Source organism: Cetorhinus maximus, chromosome 3, assembly GCF_964194155.1.
Source record: "Cetorhinus maximus chromosome 3, sCetMax3.hap1.1, whole genome shotgun sequence".
NCBI lineage: Eukaryota > Metazoa > Chordata > Chondrichthyes > Lamniformes > Cetorhinidae > Cetorhinus > Cetorhinus maximus.
In genome coordinates this window covers 125,499,043-125,515,414 of record NC_135881.1, presented here as the reverse complement: position 1 = coordinate 125,515,414, position 16,372 = coordinate 125,499,043, and the positions used below count along the sequence as shown (strand labels likewise).

The following is a 16,372-nucleotide window of genomic DNA, read 5'->3' as shown; positions in this document are numbered from 1 at the left end:
GTGGTCGATAACCAGGCGTTGTAGATTTAAGGTAAGAGGTAGAAGGCGAAAAGGAGAGTTGAGAAATTTTTTTACTGAGGATGGTGGGAGTCTGGAACTCACTGCCTGAAAGGGTGGTTGAGTCAGAAACTTTCGTAACATTTAAGAAGTATTTAGATATTCACTTGCATTGCCAAAGCCCTGGAAAATGGGATTAATATTGTCCGATCTTTTTTGACTGGCATAGGCAGAATGGGCCCTATGGCCTTCTCCTGTGCTGTAAACATCTATGAGTTTGAGTCTATACAGGACATTTCATGTTGGTAAGCTATAACTAACTAGTGGAGTGCCACAAGGATCAATGCTAGCGCCTCAATTTTTTTACAATCTATATTAATGACTTGACAAAGAGTTCAAGAGTATTGCATCCAAGTTTGCTGATGATACAAAGTTAGATGGAAATATAAGCTGTGAGGAGGACACAGAGGCTGTAAAGAGTTATAGACAGGAATTGACTGGGCAAAAAGATGGCAAATGGAGTATAACGTAGGAACATGTCAGATTATTTGCTTTGGTTTTAAGAATAGAAAGACATTTTTTTTAAAAAGAGGTCAAACTTTTAATTGTTGATTTTGGGCAGCCCATCAAGAAACACAAAGTTAGCATGCAGGTACAGCAAGCGATTTGGGAGGCAAGTAGCGTTTTGACCTTTTATTGTAAGGGGAGTTGGAGCACATGAGGCAGTCTTGCTATAATTGCATCGGCCTTTGGTAAGACCACACCTGGAGCACTGAGAAGTTTTGCCCTCCGTACCTATGGAAGGATATACTTGCATTGGAGGCAGGACATCAAAGGTTCCCCAGATTGATTCCTGGAATGAGACACTGAGTAAATTGGGCCTATACTCTCTGGAGTTTAGAAGGAGGAGCGGTGATCGCATTGAAACATACAAGGTTCTGAAGGGGCTTGACAAGATAGAAACTGAGAAGCTGTTACCCCTGGCTAGGGAATCTAGAACATAGTGGCACAGTCTCAGGATAAGTGATTGATCATTTAGGACTGAAATGAGGAGGAATTTCTTTACTCAGAGAGGTTTGTGAATCTTTGGAATTGTTTACCCCAGAAGATTATGGATTACTCCCATCATTGAGTATATCTAAAACTGAGATCGATAGATTTTTGACATCATGGAATCAAGGAATATGGGGAGATATATTTAGGACCTCCAAATACGTTCTTCCACAGTTCCCAGCTTCTCACAATTTAGGAACTAACCTGAACTGACTGTCTTAGGGCCAAAATGGAGGCTTCACATTTTCCCACATTGAACTCCATCTGCCCATTCACTTAATGTATCATTGACCACTTGCAGCTTTTCTGTATCATCTACACTATTCACTACACTTAGTGTTCTCAGCAAACTTCAATATATAGCTCACCTTTCCTAATTCCAAGTAATTTATAAATACAGTATTGTGAAAACTTTAGGCCTCAGAATAAATCCTTCGGGGACATCACTGGGCAATTTGAATGCATACTCATTATGACACAAATGTCATAATTTAAAACAAAAGTATTTCTTAAATGACATTTATCTCTCTCATTAAAGTGCAATAAAATATACTTGGTAGCAGTGGAGGACTTAGAAATTACTGAATGTGATTTAAGTATCCAAGGTGAGATTCTTTTTTACAGGGAGAAGGAGCAAAAATAAAAATACTAAACTGCATAGTATTTGAAACTTTTAAACCAAAAATATAGCATGAGTAGGATTTTAAAACATATTTTCTAATTTCCCATTTTCCCTTCCTTTTATGTAGGATATGATGTTTCAGCTGCTTCGTGGACTAGACTTCCTTCATTCACACCGTGTGGTTCATCGAGACTTGAAGCCCCAAAATATTCTTGTAACCAGCAGTGGCCAAATCAAGCTGGCTGATTTTGGCTTGGCACGCATTTATAGTTTTCAGATGGCACTTACCTCAGTGGTAAGTTCCTGAATGATTTCTATGAGAATACATAACCTTGCAACCAATGGAAGGGTGTTAACGTTTTATCTTACAGGTAGGTTTCATTTGAGTGAAAAACGTTGTGTTCCTTCTGATAGACCAAACTGGCTGCCTTGGAAGAGTTGGTAAAATGGACTAAACTCCATAAATTCCTTTTAAAGTAATTAAATACTTTTTGTCCCTTTATGTTCTGTAATTTATTTTCTTAGCTATTTCTGTGTCTTCATATCGGACAACTTGGCATTCAAGTATCTTTGGTTGTCTGGATGTACTTATTTTGATGGATAAAGGGCTATATAAGAGAAAGTACCATAATTCCTAGTAGAACAACAGGCCAAGGCAACCCAGATGGCATGTACTGATGAATACAATTTGTAATGGTAAAATTTTCTTTCATGAATGTATAAATATTTTAACAATTTAATGACTTTTCTTCAGTTTGGAACCAAAAGCAAGTTCTGTCCAGCACTTGTTCTTTGTATATAGGATTTCATTAGCTGTATTCTTTCACTGGTGAATATTACTCACTAGCCTGGGAAAGGCTGTAGATGATATCATAAGCTTAATGTATTCATATCAAATTTCTTTGGGTTAACACTTCAAATAAAATAGTAAATGTTTATGTTTTTCATGGCATGTGCACATTTCTGGCTTGGCCAGCAATTTCCCTGAATGAGGTGTTGGTGAGCCATCTTCTTGAACTGCTTAGTCCCTCTGGTGTGGGTACACCCACAGTGCTGTTAGGAAAGGACCTCCAGGATTTTGCCCTTGCGACAGTAAAAGAACAAGGATGTAGTTCCAAGTCAAAATAGTGTGTGGCTTGGAGGGGAACTTGCAGGTGGTGATGTTTCCATGCAACTGCCGCTCTTGGCCTTCTGGATGGTAGAGGTTGCAGGTTTGGAAGGTGCTGTCAAAGGAGCCTTGGTGAGTTGCTGCAGTGCATTTTGAATATGGTACACACTGCTTCCACTGTATGTAGGTGGTGGAAAGAGTGAATGTTTATGGTGGTGGATGTGGGGGGCTGATCAGGCTGGTTGTTTTGTCCTGGATTGTCTCGAGCTTCTTGAGTGTTGTTGGAGCAGGCAAGTGGAGAGTATTCCATCACTCTCCTGACTTGTGCCTTGTAGATAGTAGACAGGCTTTGGGAGTCAGGAAGTTCATTGTCTCAAGAGTTCCCAGCCTCTGACCTCCTCTTGTAGCCACAATATTTATATGACTGGTTTGGTTAAGTTTCTGGCTAATATCCCCAGGATGTTGATGGTGGGTGATTCCATGATGGTAATGCTGCTGAATGCCAAGGGAAGATGGTTAGATTCTCTTGTGTTGGGGATAGTCATTGCCTGGCACTTGTGTGGTGCGTATGCTACTTACCATGTATCAGCCCAAGCATGAATGTTGCCCAGGTCTTGCTACATATGGTTGCGGACTGCTGTTTCAAATGGATTATTGCTGCATTAAAATAGTGTACAGAAGAATTTGATACCAGTAGAGTTAAGCATTTGTACAATAACAATGCCCAGGATAATTTCCAAGTTTATTTGTTTAAAACAAATGAGTCAGCTAAACTTCTCTACAAAGATCTATAAGGTATCTGAGATGAAATAATATATCTGGCAAATTTTCTTTTACATTGTCTGTTTTTGTAACTATATATTAAATATATTTTACATTGGGAAGAGTTGGGACAACAGCAAAAGCAATCTCTATATATAGCACTTTTAATGTGGAAAATTGAGGGGTAATAAAAAATGGATGCTGGAGTAGATGATATTAGGAAGGGTGAACTAAAGCTTGGTCAAAGAAGAGGGAGATAGTCGTGTAGTGATAATGTCAGTGGGCTAGTAATCCAGAGGCCCAGGCTAATGCTCAGGAGACATAGGTTCCAATCCTACCGTGGCAGCTGATGGAATTTAAATTCAATTAATAAATATCTGGAATACAAAGCTAGTCTCAATAATGGTGACCACGAAGCTATCATCGGTTGTTGTAAAAAACCATCTAGTTCACTAATGTTCTTTAGGGAAGAAAATCTGCCATCCTTAACTGGTCTGGCCTATATGTGACTCCAGATCCACAGCAGTGTGATTGATTCTTAACTGCCTTCTGAAATGGCCTAGCAAACCACTCTGTTCAAAGGCTATTTGGGATTGGCAACAAATGCTGGCCTTGCCAGCGACACCCACATCCCATGGAAGGATTTTTCAAAATGTGGGTATTAAGGAAGATTTTAAATGGGGAAAGGGGATTAGAAAGGCAATTCTGTATTATTGGCCTAGGTGGATGAAGGCACTGATATAATTGGTGGAACAAATTAGGATGGGAGAACATACAAGAGGTCAGAGCCAGGGGAACAGAGTTCAGGACAGAAGTTAGTGTTGGATGGAGTTATAAAGATGAAAAAGCAGAAAGGTCTTAAATATATTTCAAGTTAATTTGAAATTTGAGGTAGTGTAGAGGTCTGGGAGTCACTGTTGGTCTTTAGAGGACAGAGGTGATGGGTTAACAGGACCAGGTGTGGGATAAAACACAAGCATCAGAGTTTTGGATGAGCTGTGTCATCAACATGCATGTGAAAGCTGACCCCATGTCTGTGGATGATGTTGTCAAGGGGAAGTATGTAGATGAGATGGAGGGGATCAAGGTTAGACCCTTAGGGGATTTCGGAGGTAGTGTGCAAGGTTAAAGAGAAGCAGTTGGTGAAGATGCTGTAGCTTCAGCCAAATGAGGAGTGGAGCCAAGCTAGAGAAGACCCACTGAGCTATACAACAGAGGAAAATCATTGGAGAAGAATGGTTTGGTTGGCGAAAGGCTGCGGCAAGTTTAAGGAGGACAAGGAGGGATTATGTATCATGATCACAGTCTCAAAGGATGTCACTTTGTGAAACCTCACTGGAGAGATTCATATAGAGTTGTGGGAAAGGTGGACATAGATTTGGGAGACAACAAGGGTCCAGGAATTTGTTTTGAGCTGGGCACAACAAATAATTCCTGCAATAGATGGAGGCCTTGGGTCTCATTTACAGCAGACTAACGTCATTATTTTTGATGGGGTCTTCTCCAGGCAGCCCGAGTTTCGGGCAGTAGACCTCTTGATTCTGCAAGTTGAGATTGTGAGACATAGGATGCTGAGTGCCAGAATCAGGAACAATTTGAGTAGAGGAAATGGCATGTATGTTTCACTCGTGTCTCCTGCTGTTGCGTAACCAACCAGCAATCCTTAAAGGGATGGCTCGGTTATACTTGGCAAAGCCAGGAGTAGCAAGAGTGTTTCACAAAACTACTGTAGGTCACTGTTGACCCAGGTTCATGCTCTCCACAGTTGCTTCCCACCCAACTTCCCTGCCTCCACCCTCCTCAAGGACCTAGCTATGGGCTAGCACAACTTTCAGGTTGCCTAATATTGCACTGGCTCAGAGCTAGTGAGCTGCAGCGGGAAACCTATGCAGGTTGTGCTGCTCACCGGTAAAGTTTAACTGAGATCCAAGCTCCAAATGGCTTCAGCTTCCTTACCCGCTTGACAGGAAGCAAACTCTGTCAGTCAGCTTCCCAAAGCTGAAAACCTGTCCTACGATCTCAACTTTAGTGTTGCTCACTAGAATAATCCAGGAGTAGAAATTTGAGAGTTTTCAGTTTCAGGTATGCTGCATTTCTACCACTATGTTTGTCTTGTTAGCATTGTGGGAATTAATCGTAACAGTAAAATGGAATGTTTTTAATTCATTCGTGGGATGCTGACATCACTAGCAAGGCCAGCATTTTTTGTCCATCCCTAATTGGCCTTGAAGGTGGTGATGAGCCACCTTTAACTTCTGCACTTGTGTAGTGAAGGTATTCCCACAGCGCTGTTAGGGAGTGTGTTCCAGGAATTTGACACGGCAACAGTGAAGAAAAGCCGATATATTACCAAATCAGGGCAGTGTGTAACATGAGGAAGTTGGAGATGGCGGTGTTCCCATCTCCTGCTGCTCTTTATCTTCTAGATGTTAGAGATTGGAAGTTTGGGAAGTGCTGTCAAAGAATCTTTGGTGAGTTGCTGGAGTGCATCTTGGATTGGCTTTGGTTAACCATATAGCTTCTTTCATTATACAATGAAATTTCTATATTTCAGTGTGCAAATATTTTATAGAAAGTATCTACCTATTATGTGAAGCATGGTTGCTGGTCTTGATTGTTAAGTGAATTTTTAAAAATATATATTCACTATTTTTAACACGTATCACCTATTGTGTCAGACATCCCGTACTGCATGCTAGGTTGTGTCCTAATTCGGTGCCAAATTTCCTGTATATTTTGTGCATAATATTGTTTCCTATTGACATTAAAGAACACAATGAAGGAGATTCTTTGAAGTCAAAGGCAAGATTTTTAATCTGCTCCATCACCTGAAATCAATATCTGAAAGGAAAGAGGATGAAAAGAAAGAGCGTTTTATTTATTCCTTCACGGGATGTGAACATCGTTGGCTAGGCCAGCATTTATTGCCCATCCCCAATTACCCTTGAGAAGGTGATGATGAGCCGCCTTCCTGAACTGCTGTGTTCCATGTGCTGTAGACACACCCACAGTGCTGTTAGGGAGCAAATTCCAGGATTTTGACCCAGTGGCAGTGAAGAAACGACAATATAGTTCCAAGTCAGGATGGTGTGTGGCTTGGAGGGGAATTTGCAGGTGGTGGTGTTCCCATGTGTCTGCGGCCCTTGTCCTTCTAGATGGTAGAGGTTGCAGGTTTGGAAGGTGCTGTCGAAGGAATCTTGGGGCATTGCTGCAGTGCATCTTGCAGATGGTACACACTGCTGCCACTGTGCATCAGTAGTGGAGGGAATGAACATTTAAGGTGGTGGATGGGGTACCAGTCAAGCAGGCTGCTTTGTCCTGGATGCTGTTGAACTTGAATGTTGATGGAGCTGCACTCATCCAGGCAAGTGGAGAGCATTCCATCATATTCCTGACATGTGCCTTGTGGATGATGGATAGGCTTTCAGGAGTAAGGAAGTGAGTTACTCATTGCAGAATTTCCAGCCTCTGACCAACTCTTGTAGCCATAATATTTATATGGCTGGTCCAGTTCAGTTTCTGGTCAATGGTAACCCCAGCGATGTTGATAGTGGGGGATTCAGTGATTGTAATGCAGTTGAATGTCAAAGGAAGATGGTTAGATTCTCTCTTGGAGTGGTCATTGCCTGGCGCTTCTGTGGCGCGAATATTACTTGCCACTTATCGGCCCAAGCCTGAATGTTGTCCAGGTGCTGCTGCAAATGGACACAGACTGCTTCAGTATCTGAGGAGTCGTGAATTGTACTGACCATTGTGCAATCATCAATGAACATCCCCACTTCTGATCCTATGATGAATTAGCTTAAGATGTTTGGACTAAGGACACTACCCTGAGGAACTCCTGCAGTGATGTTCTGAGACTGAGCAGCCACAACCATCTTCTTTTGTGCTAGGTAAGACTCCAACCAGTGGAGAGTTTTCCCTCCTGATTCCCATTGACTCCAGTTTTGCTAGGGCTCCTTGATGCCACATGCGGCCAAATGCTACCTTTATGTCAAGGGCAGTCACTCTCATCTCACTTCTGGAGTTCAGCTCTTTTGTCCATGTTTGGATCAAGGCTGTAATGAGGTCAGGAGCCGAGTGGCCCTGGTTGAATCCAAACTGAGCGTCAGTGAGCAGGTTATTGCTGCGTAAGTGCCGCTTGACGGCACCGTTGACATCCTCTTCCATCACTTTGATGATCGAAAGTAGACCGATGGGGCAGTAATTGGGCAGGTTGGATTTGCCCTGCTTTTTGTGGACAGAACACACCTGGGCAATTTTCCACATTGCTGGGTAAATGCCAGTGTTGTAGCTGTACTGAAACAGTTTGGCTGGAGGCGTGGCAAGCTCTGGAGACTATTGCTGGAGTGTTGTCAGGGCCCATAGCCTTTGCTGTATCCTATGCCTTCAGCTGTTCCTTGATATCATGTGGAGTAATTCAGATTGGCTGAAGATGGACCTCTGTGATGCTGGGAACCTCAGGAGGAGGCTGAGATGAATTTGGTAGTTCTGGCTCAAGCTGGTTGCAGTACTTTAACAATGTATTTTGCACTGTTGTGCTGGGCTCCCCCATCATTGAGGATGAAGATATTTGTGGAGCAGCCTCATCCAGTGAGTTGTTTAATTGATCACCGCTGTTCACAACTGGATGTGGCAGGACTGCAGAGCTTAGATCTGATCCGTTGGTTGTGGGATTACTTAGCCCTGTCTATCACTTGCTGCGTATACTTCACCAGGTTGACACCTCATTTTTAGGTATGCCTGATGCTGCTGCTGGCATGCCCTCCTGCACTCTTCATTGAACCAGGATTGCTCGCCTGGCTTGATGGTAATGGTAGAGTAGGGGATATGTGGGTCATGAGGTTACAGATTGTGTTTGAACAAAATTCTGCTACTGCTGACGGCCCCCGGCACCTCCATGATGCCCAGTTTTGAGTTGCTAGATCTCTTCAAAATCTATCCGTTCTACATGGTGGTGATGCCACACAACACAAGGGTATCCTCGGTGTGAAGATGGGGCTTCATCTCCACAAGGACTGTGCAGTGGTCAGTCTTTCCAATACTGTCACTGTCAGATGCATCTGCAACAGATAGGTTGGTGAGGATGAGGTCAAGTAGGTTTTTCTTCCTTGTTCCCTCACCACTTGCCACAGACCCAACCTAGCAGCAATATCCTTTCGAACTCGGCCAGCTTGGTCAGTAATGATGCTACTGAGCCACTTTTGGTGATGGACATTGAAGTACATTCTGTATCCTTTCCTTGTGTGGTGATGCTGGTAGGTGGCAATCAGCAGGAGCTTTCCTTTGATCTGATGCCATGAGACTTCGTGGAGTCCAGAATCAATGTTGTGGACTCTGAGGCTAGTTCCTCCCAACTTTATACCACCGTGCCCTCACCTCTGGTGGGACAGGAGTGGTGATGGTGGTGTCTGGGACGTTATCTGTAAGGCATGATTCGGTGAGTATGACTGTATGACAATCTTTCGGACAGCTCTCCCAATTTTGGCATGAACCCTCAGGTATTAGTGAGGAGGACTTTGCAGAGTCGACAGGGCTGGGTGTCGTGTTATTGTTTCTGGTTCCTGGGTCGATGCCAGGTGGTCCATTTGGTTTTGTTCCTTTTTTTTCTGATTTCGTAGCAGTTTGATACAACTAAGTGGCTTGCTAGGCCGTTTCAAAGGGCATTTAAAAGTCCGCCACATTGCTGTGGATGTGGAGTCACATGTAGAACAGGCCAGGGAAGGACGACAGATTTTCTTCCCTAAAGGACATTCGTGAACCAGATGGATTTTCACAACAATCAACAATGGTTTCATGGTCACTATTACTGAGGCTAGCTTTTTAGTTCCAGATTTATTACTTGATTTTAAATTCCACCAGCTTCTGTGGTACTAATCTCCAGATTACTCCAGGTGCCATATGCTAGTGAGTACAGAAGCAGGAGAAAGTACAGATGAATGCATGGCTGGGGGGAATGGTGCAGGAGGGAAGACTTTAGCTTTCTGTGCTTTGGAGCCAATTTTGGGTGAATGTGGAACCTGTACAAGGCTTGTACCTCAACAAGGCTGGCACCAATATTGTTGTGGGGAGGTTTGCTAGTGCTGTTGGGGAGGCTTTAAATCAGCTTGCCAGGGAGATGGGAACCTGAGTGTAGATTCAGAAGGGAGAGAAGCAGAGGTCAAAATAGAAGGCAGAAGATTAGTAAGTGAATGTGGAAAGATGAGCAAACAAAGGCTAGAAAATAGACACAAAGGAGTTTGGCAGCATTTAATGGTATATATTTCAATGCAAGTAAGATTATGGCTGATCTGATCTTGGCTTCAACTCCACTTTACTACCTATTCGCACAGTCCATGATTCCCCAATTTTTTTAGAGTCTGTCTGTCTCAGCCTTGAATATATGCAATGGCTTAGCCTCGACAGCTCTCTGGGGTAGAGAATTTCAAACATTTCTGACTGAGAAGAAATTCCTGCTTATCTCAGTCTTAAATGGACAATGCCTTATTCTGAAATTATGGCCCCAATTCAAGATACCCCTATGAGGGGGAACACCCTCCCAGCATCTACCCTGTCAAGCCCTCAGAATCTTCTATGTTTCAATAAGATCACCCCTCATTCTTTAAACTCCAATGATTAAAGGCCTAACCTATTAACCTTTCCTCATAAGACAGTCCTTTCATCCTGGCGAGCTCTCTCAGAACTGCTCCAATGCAAGCATATCCCTTCTTAAATAGGGAGGCCAAAACTGTGCGCAGTACTCTTGGCGCATGGTCTCACAATGCCCTGTATCCTCACAGCTACTTTTATACTCCATCCCTTTTGCAATAAAGGCTAACATTTCATTTGCCTTCCTAATTACTTGCTATACCTGCATGCTAATCTTTTGTGCATCATGTATGGGGACACCCAAGATCCCTCTGCACCACAGCATTTTGTAGTCTCTCTCCATTTAAGTAATATTTCACCTTTCAATTCTTCCTAGCGTAATGGATAACCTCACATTTTCCCACACTGTATTCCATCTGCTAAATTTTTGCCCACTCACTTAACCTATCTATAACCCTTTGTAGACTCTCTGGGCCGGATTTTTGCCAATGAGGTGGTAAGCTTGACTTGGGGAAATCTCGGCAGACACACCTCCATGGAAACGATCCCCACACGCATGATTTTTACTTCCTGGGGGCAGGGTTGTGATCAAGTTGGGTCCCCCACCTTCGGAGATGGCTATGGAGTTTGGCAAGTCCTAAGGCAGGCTGGTTAGAAGGCCCACTTCGGTTTCCTGATACTTTGGCCTATTTGTACAAAAGGCTGTTAGGCCGTGTAGCCCTCACCCTTCACTCCCCGCCCCCCCCCCAAACCAACCATTCATCATGACGCCTCATAGTCCCCATGCCACCTCCATGCCCCCTCATAGCCCCATATGACCACCATGCCTCCCCCAAACCCTCATGTCACCTCCATAGCCATTCACCCAGCATCCATTATGGGCAGACCTCAGGAGCCATATGGAGATGAAAAATATAATCTTCAAACAATCTAAGAGTGCTCTTGTGCATACACACTTAATACTGAAAAGATTCTCATTCATGAAACCCATTAAAATATTTTAAATCTCCTCAAGTGATAAATCTGTTCCCCTCAGGTAATCACTCTGTTGTAAAAGCAAACAAACTTCTATTCAGTAACCACATCAGAAAACAACTAATCCTTGAATAACCTCTTAAAATTGTCAATCAAAATGTGAACTCATCCCCCTGCTGAGATAAATGGTTTCAGAGTTTTTGAAACTCGGCAAAGCATTGATAATGGGCTCAGCTTTAATAACAGCCCTTGGGAAATGTCAGCAATTAAGTCCATTGAAATTACATGATCAGATGGCTAATGGCTTTTTCTAAGCTGCACCAGATGGCCTGTCAATCAATGCACTCTAGCAGAGGGTGTTTGCTTTTTTACTCTAACTGACAGCTGCAGCTTTTTTTTTATCTTTAAAGGGCTGGGAATTTAAATAACTTCAGATCATGACACTTAAACATGTTTTATCTGCCCTTAATTGCATTTATGACACTTTCATAAATTTGTGACTCCCACACTGCAGGTTAAGGCCCTTGGAGCAGTGAAAACGGAGTCTGTCTGAATTCAGAACTAATTTCAAATTGCCTCGGTTTCCTGCCTGTGTGATTCACGCCCTGCTCCCTTCCCCTTGCTGGCATAGGGGTAGAACTTCTGCATCCGGATCCTGCCACCATTTCAAAAGGCTCCGGAGTCGCCCTAACTCTGCGAAAATACAGCCCTACATGTCCTTCTCAACTTGCTTTCCCACTCATATTGGCAAATATGGTAAAAATATGCACGGTGCATTCATCCAAGTCATTAATGTAGATTGTACAGTAAGTCTTCACTTCAAGTAGTTGCGTCCTCAAAAAACCACGATTTTAAGTGAAATAATTGTAAGTGAATTATGGGTATCTAGAGGAATCAATGTTAAAGCTGGAGTTAGGTTCCTGCGGACATTTCTCACCCAGAAAAACCAATGTACGAGTTGAAACACTGAACCATACATGTGCAACACTGCATTCCTAGCTGAAATAACTTGCAAAATAAAATAAGTCACTAAATAAAGAAGAATCACTGTATAAATTGAAGGAAGAACATTATAGGGTTATGGAGAAAGAGTATAGGAGTGGGATTACTTGGATAGCGACAGTATTTCAATGAGCTGGCACAGGCATGATAGGCCAAATGGCTTCCTTCTGTGCCGTATAATTTGATTATTCTATGATTAGAAGCTGAGGAGAGGCCTCTGAGTCTGGTCCTCTGGCCCTTTCCCTAAACTTCACAGAAAATCTCTGCCACATTTACCTCTGTAAGTTTCAGAAACCTTGTCCCTAAAACCTTGTCTTACAACCAAACGCAATTTTTAAAAACTCTATTGGTAACCTTTCAATCATGAAGTGCTGCATTATATTTTCACCACTTTTATTTCTGCACATTGCATTTAGTTTTCTTGATGATTTTCTTCCCAAACATTATTCGCCCTTTAAAGAAAACATTTAATCCGATGTTACAGATGACTATCCAAGCCCTTCAGTCACCTTCAGATGGGTTTCCAGTATTCTTTACCTGAATTTACACATTCATGCGAATAGGATTTCTGTTCACTTACTGTAAGCCGATCTGCGATGATGACACACAACTCTGGCGTTGACAACACACACAAACAACGTAAAAAGAAAAGGGCAACGCAGATCAGAAAAACAGACCCTAAAGAATAAACTACTTTAAAATGAAACAATGTTACGCGGGCAATGTTATGTGAGTATTTTTCTCTAGTGATAATGATTATTTTAAGTTTCCCCTGATTTTGAAGGTGGGGACTAATCTAGATTGCCCTGAATGCCAAAGAGCATGCAGGGTAAAAAGTAAGGCAAAAAAAGGGAAGTTTATGTCAGGTACCAGGAACTCCATATTTCAGAAAGCCTATCGAATTTTAGAAAAGTTCAGACTGAAATTAAAAAGGATATTAGGAAAACAAAGAGGGGCACAAAAAATATTTTCAAGTAAAATCAACAAAAACAGAGATATTTTTAAGTGCATAAATAGCAAGAGGATAACTTAAGGAAAGATTTTGGAATGCTTATCTTCAAGTGGCGTTTATTTTTGTGGCCAAGCGCAGAAGCTGTGATGATCAGTGACAGAGGATAGGTAAGATGTGGCACTGTTGGTGAATAGAGATTTGGGGTTGCAGTTATTGGTATTGTGCTTGTTATGATGCGGCAGATGTGTGCCAAGCAGATCAAATCCATGAGGGAAACTTGATCACATGGTCACAGCGGTTTTGCAATTTGCATTTATTTTGAGATGCGTGCCCTGAACTCAGTAGTAATAAGTCCACCCAGACTTGAGATTTTTAGAATACTAAATTAAACATTTATTAACAAAAAAGATGTCAAGCATTTACACAGGCCTACAAATTACTACTACAATAACTCCTAAAACCCCTAATTAATCTGGCTTCCAGTTAAACCCCTATTAAGGCAACAGTAAACAAAAAAATAGATTTTAAATAGATTCCAGCCAGTTAACACAATACCCGGGACAGCAGAATTCAAAATGGCTTTTCCCAGCTTTAGTTTCTGTGGGCAGCAGGCTTGATGCACAAAGACTGGAGGCTTCAAACACTTGTGTTAGATCTTACAATGCCTTCCCTGACACACAGCCTCATTCTCCTTTATACATGTTTCCCTCTTTTAATGTAAATCCTATTGTTCCCATATGCATTAATAACTTCACCTTTCCCATAATATAAATTTTACATGGTGCTTATATTATCAGTAACCTTTGGGAAAAATAAACATACTGCTTGGCCTAGCTTCTCTGGCTAGGTGCAACATCCTACCATTTCTTTGAAATTCAAACTACCCTGATTTATCTAAAAATGCAAATTCCCCTCACCTCCCATTCTAAGACTTCAGCCATATTTACATATTTATCATTTCAAACCTAGCTTCTTTTGATGAGTCAAAGCCTTCAGACCAACTGATCTAATCAACAACTAATCTCCAATTCGGTTAAATCACTCACGCATGCACGCACACAAACTATCCAAGCCCCACTATTAACCTACTTTTACAATAAATCACAATAATATTATGAGAGTTATTATACTTTTGTGACACCTTGGATGAGTTTCTTTTTTACAGACTGCCTAGGTTGCCTCCTTCCTTTCTCTTCTCATTCTCTTGATCCTCCTGGCCCTCCTCATGGCTGGTAGCTAGGGCGTGTCCCTTCGTGATAACAATGTTGTGCAGCAAACCACCTCAGTTCTTGAAACCCTTTGCTAAGTACTACAGGGCTCTCCAGAGTGATCCAGGCAGAGACAACATTGTTTCTACATGCCAATGATCTTCACCGTCATATTTCATTGGGCAGCATGGCTTTCATTGCATGCATTCTACACATGTGTGTATGAGTGGCACTCCAGAATCATAAGCCATGTGGTCACTGAATAGTCATTGTCACCCAGTAGCTTCTCATTGATTTGCTGTGATGACTCAAGTGCAGTTGGCACATCGGGCTGCTACAGAATTAAGGCTGCTGCAAGATACCTACCACTGCCCCCTGTGAGTCTTAATCTATGGGCACACCCCAGCTGGATATTGAGGGAGTCGAATCTCCTTCATTGCTAGTTTAGGGCAGAATTGACATGTGGCACCTGCGAAGCAATATGTGTGCAGTCAGTGTCAATCTGCACAACGGGAAAGTCTGCAATCATACCAAAGCTGTGGACTCACTCTGCTTGCTTCTCTCTGGCAAGAGACAATGAAATATAGTTAGCTGGCATTTAGTAGAGAGCTTCAGTGACCTCCCTTATGCAACAGTGGACAGCAAATTGAGATGTTACAAACATCTTCAGCTTCAGTCTGGAAGGAGATAGACCTTCATAGCCACTGGAAATGTGGCCCTTGCCTAGTTCTGAGGCTGCAATGTTGCTGCAACAGACAACAGGTTTCAGTGAGGAAGTGCTTACTGAAAGCACGAATGTCTTACACATGTGCTGAGGTTTAGTTAGAAGAGTTGCTCCCTAAGCATCCAGCATCGATACGACCTCCTGCTGAGAGCCTCTACACATCCTCCTTGTTCTGCTCTGTGTGTTCTCTTTTCATTCTCCCAGTCATGGTGTATCCCAAAGGGATGACTAGTGCATCCACATCTGGGAGCAACTGGTTTGTGCAGAAGCCTTGAAGTCTGCAAAAGCTTCTTCGCCACCTGCCACACTACTCCCTGTAGATTTTTGCAACTTTAACCAACTGTAGCAAACACCACATATGTAGAATAGAAGCAATGGCCAGAGGAAATCAACCTGTGAGTGGCTGTTGATCCCTTTAAATAGTGCTGGTAGGGGGTCTTTCCTGCTGCTTAACATGTGGTCAGCTGTGCAAGATTACGAGATGGCATTGCTGGCATCAAATCAGCATTGCCCATGATTGATGTCATGATCTACCTTAAGTGCATTGACGGGCAGAGGGATCTGGGTGTACGGGTCCACAGGTCACTGAAAGTGGCAACGCAGGTGGATAAGGTAGTCAGGAAGGCATATGGCATGTTTGCCTTCATTGGCAGGGCTATTGAGTATAAAAGCTGGGAAGTCATGCTGCAGCTGTATAGAACCTTGGTTAGGCCACACTTGGAATATTGCGTGCAATTCTGGTCGCCACATTACCAGAAGGATATGGAGGCGTTGGAAAGGGTGCAGAGGAGGCTTACCAGGATGCTGCCTGGTCTGGAGGTTATTAGCTATGAGGAGAGGTTGGAGAAACTCGGATTGTTCTCACTAGAGCGACGGAGATTGAGGGGCGACTTGATAGAAGTTCACAAAATTATGAGTGGCATGGACAGGGTAGATAGTCAGAAGCTTTTTCCCAGGGTGGAAGAGTCAATTACTAGGGGACATAGATTTAAGGTGAGAGGAGAAAACTATAGAGGAGATGTGCGGGGCAAGTTTTTTACGCAGAGGGTAGTGAGTGTCTGGAATTCGCTGCCAGAGGAGGTGGTGGAAGCAGGTACGATAGTGGTGTTTAAGAGGCAGCTTGACAAATACATGAATAGGATGAGAATAGAGGGATACGGACCCCGCAAGTGCAAAATGTTTTAGTTGACGGGCAATATGATCGGCGCAGGCTTGGAAGGCCGAAGGGCCTGTTCCAGTGCTGTACTTTTCTTTGTTCTTTGTTCTTTGTATCTACCTGCTTTGCATAATTCCAGTGGCCATCCCTGACCAATATGGTGTCCGGCACAATTTGATCCAAAAGTATGTTCGTGCTCTACCACCACCGTTTTGGAATTGCAAG

The 16,372-nt window shown here is 42.8% G+C and overlaps 1 protein-coding gene across 3 annotated transcripts in view; it reads left to right on the top strand.

Annotated features, from left to right (window-relative positions):
- cdk6 (cyclin dependent kinase 6) overlaps window positions 1-16,372 on the top strand; it is a 328,683-nt gene that overhangs the window by 161,962 nt on the left and 150,349 nt on the right. For all 3 annotated transcript variants that reach the window (XM_078538938.1, XM_078538939.1, XM_078538937.1), the window contains exon 4: window positions 1,800-1,967. In XM_078538938.1, coding sequence (XP_078395064.1) covers window positions 1,800-1,967 — 168 coding nt within the window. The remainder of the gene's footprint in view (window positions 1-1,799; window positions 1,968-16,372) is intronic.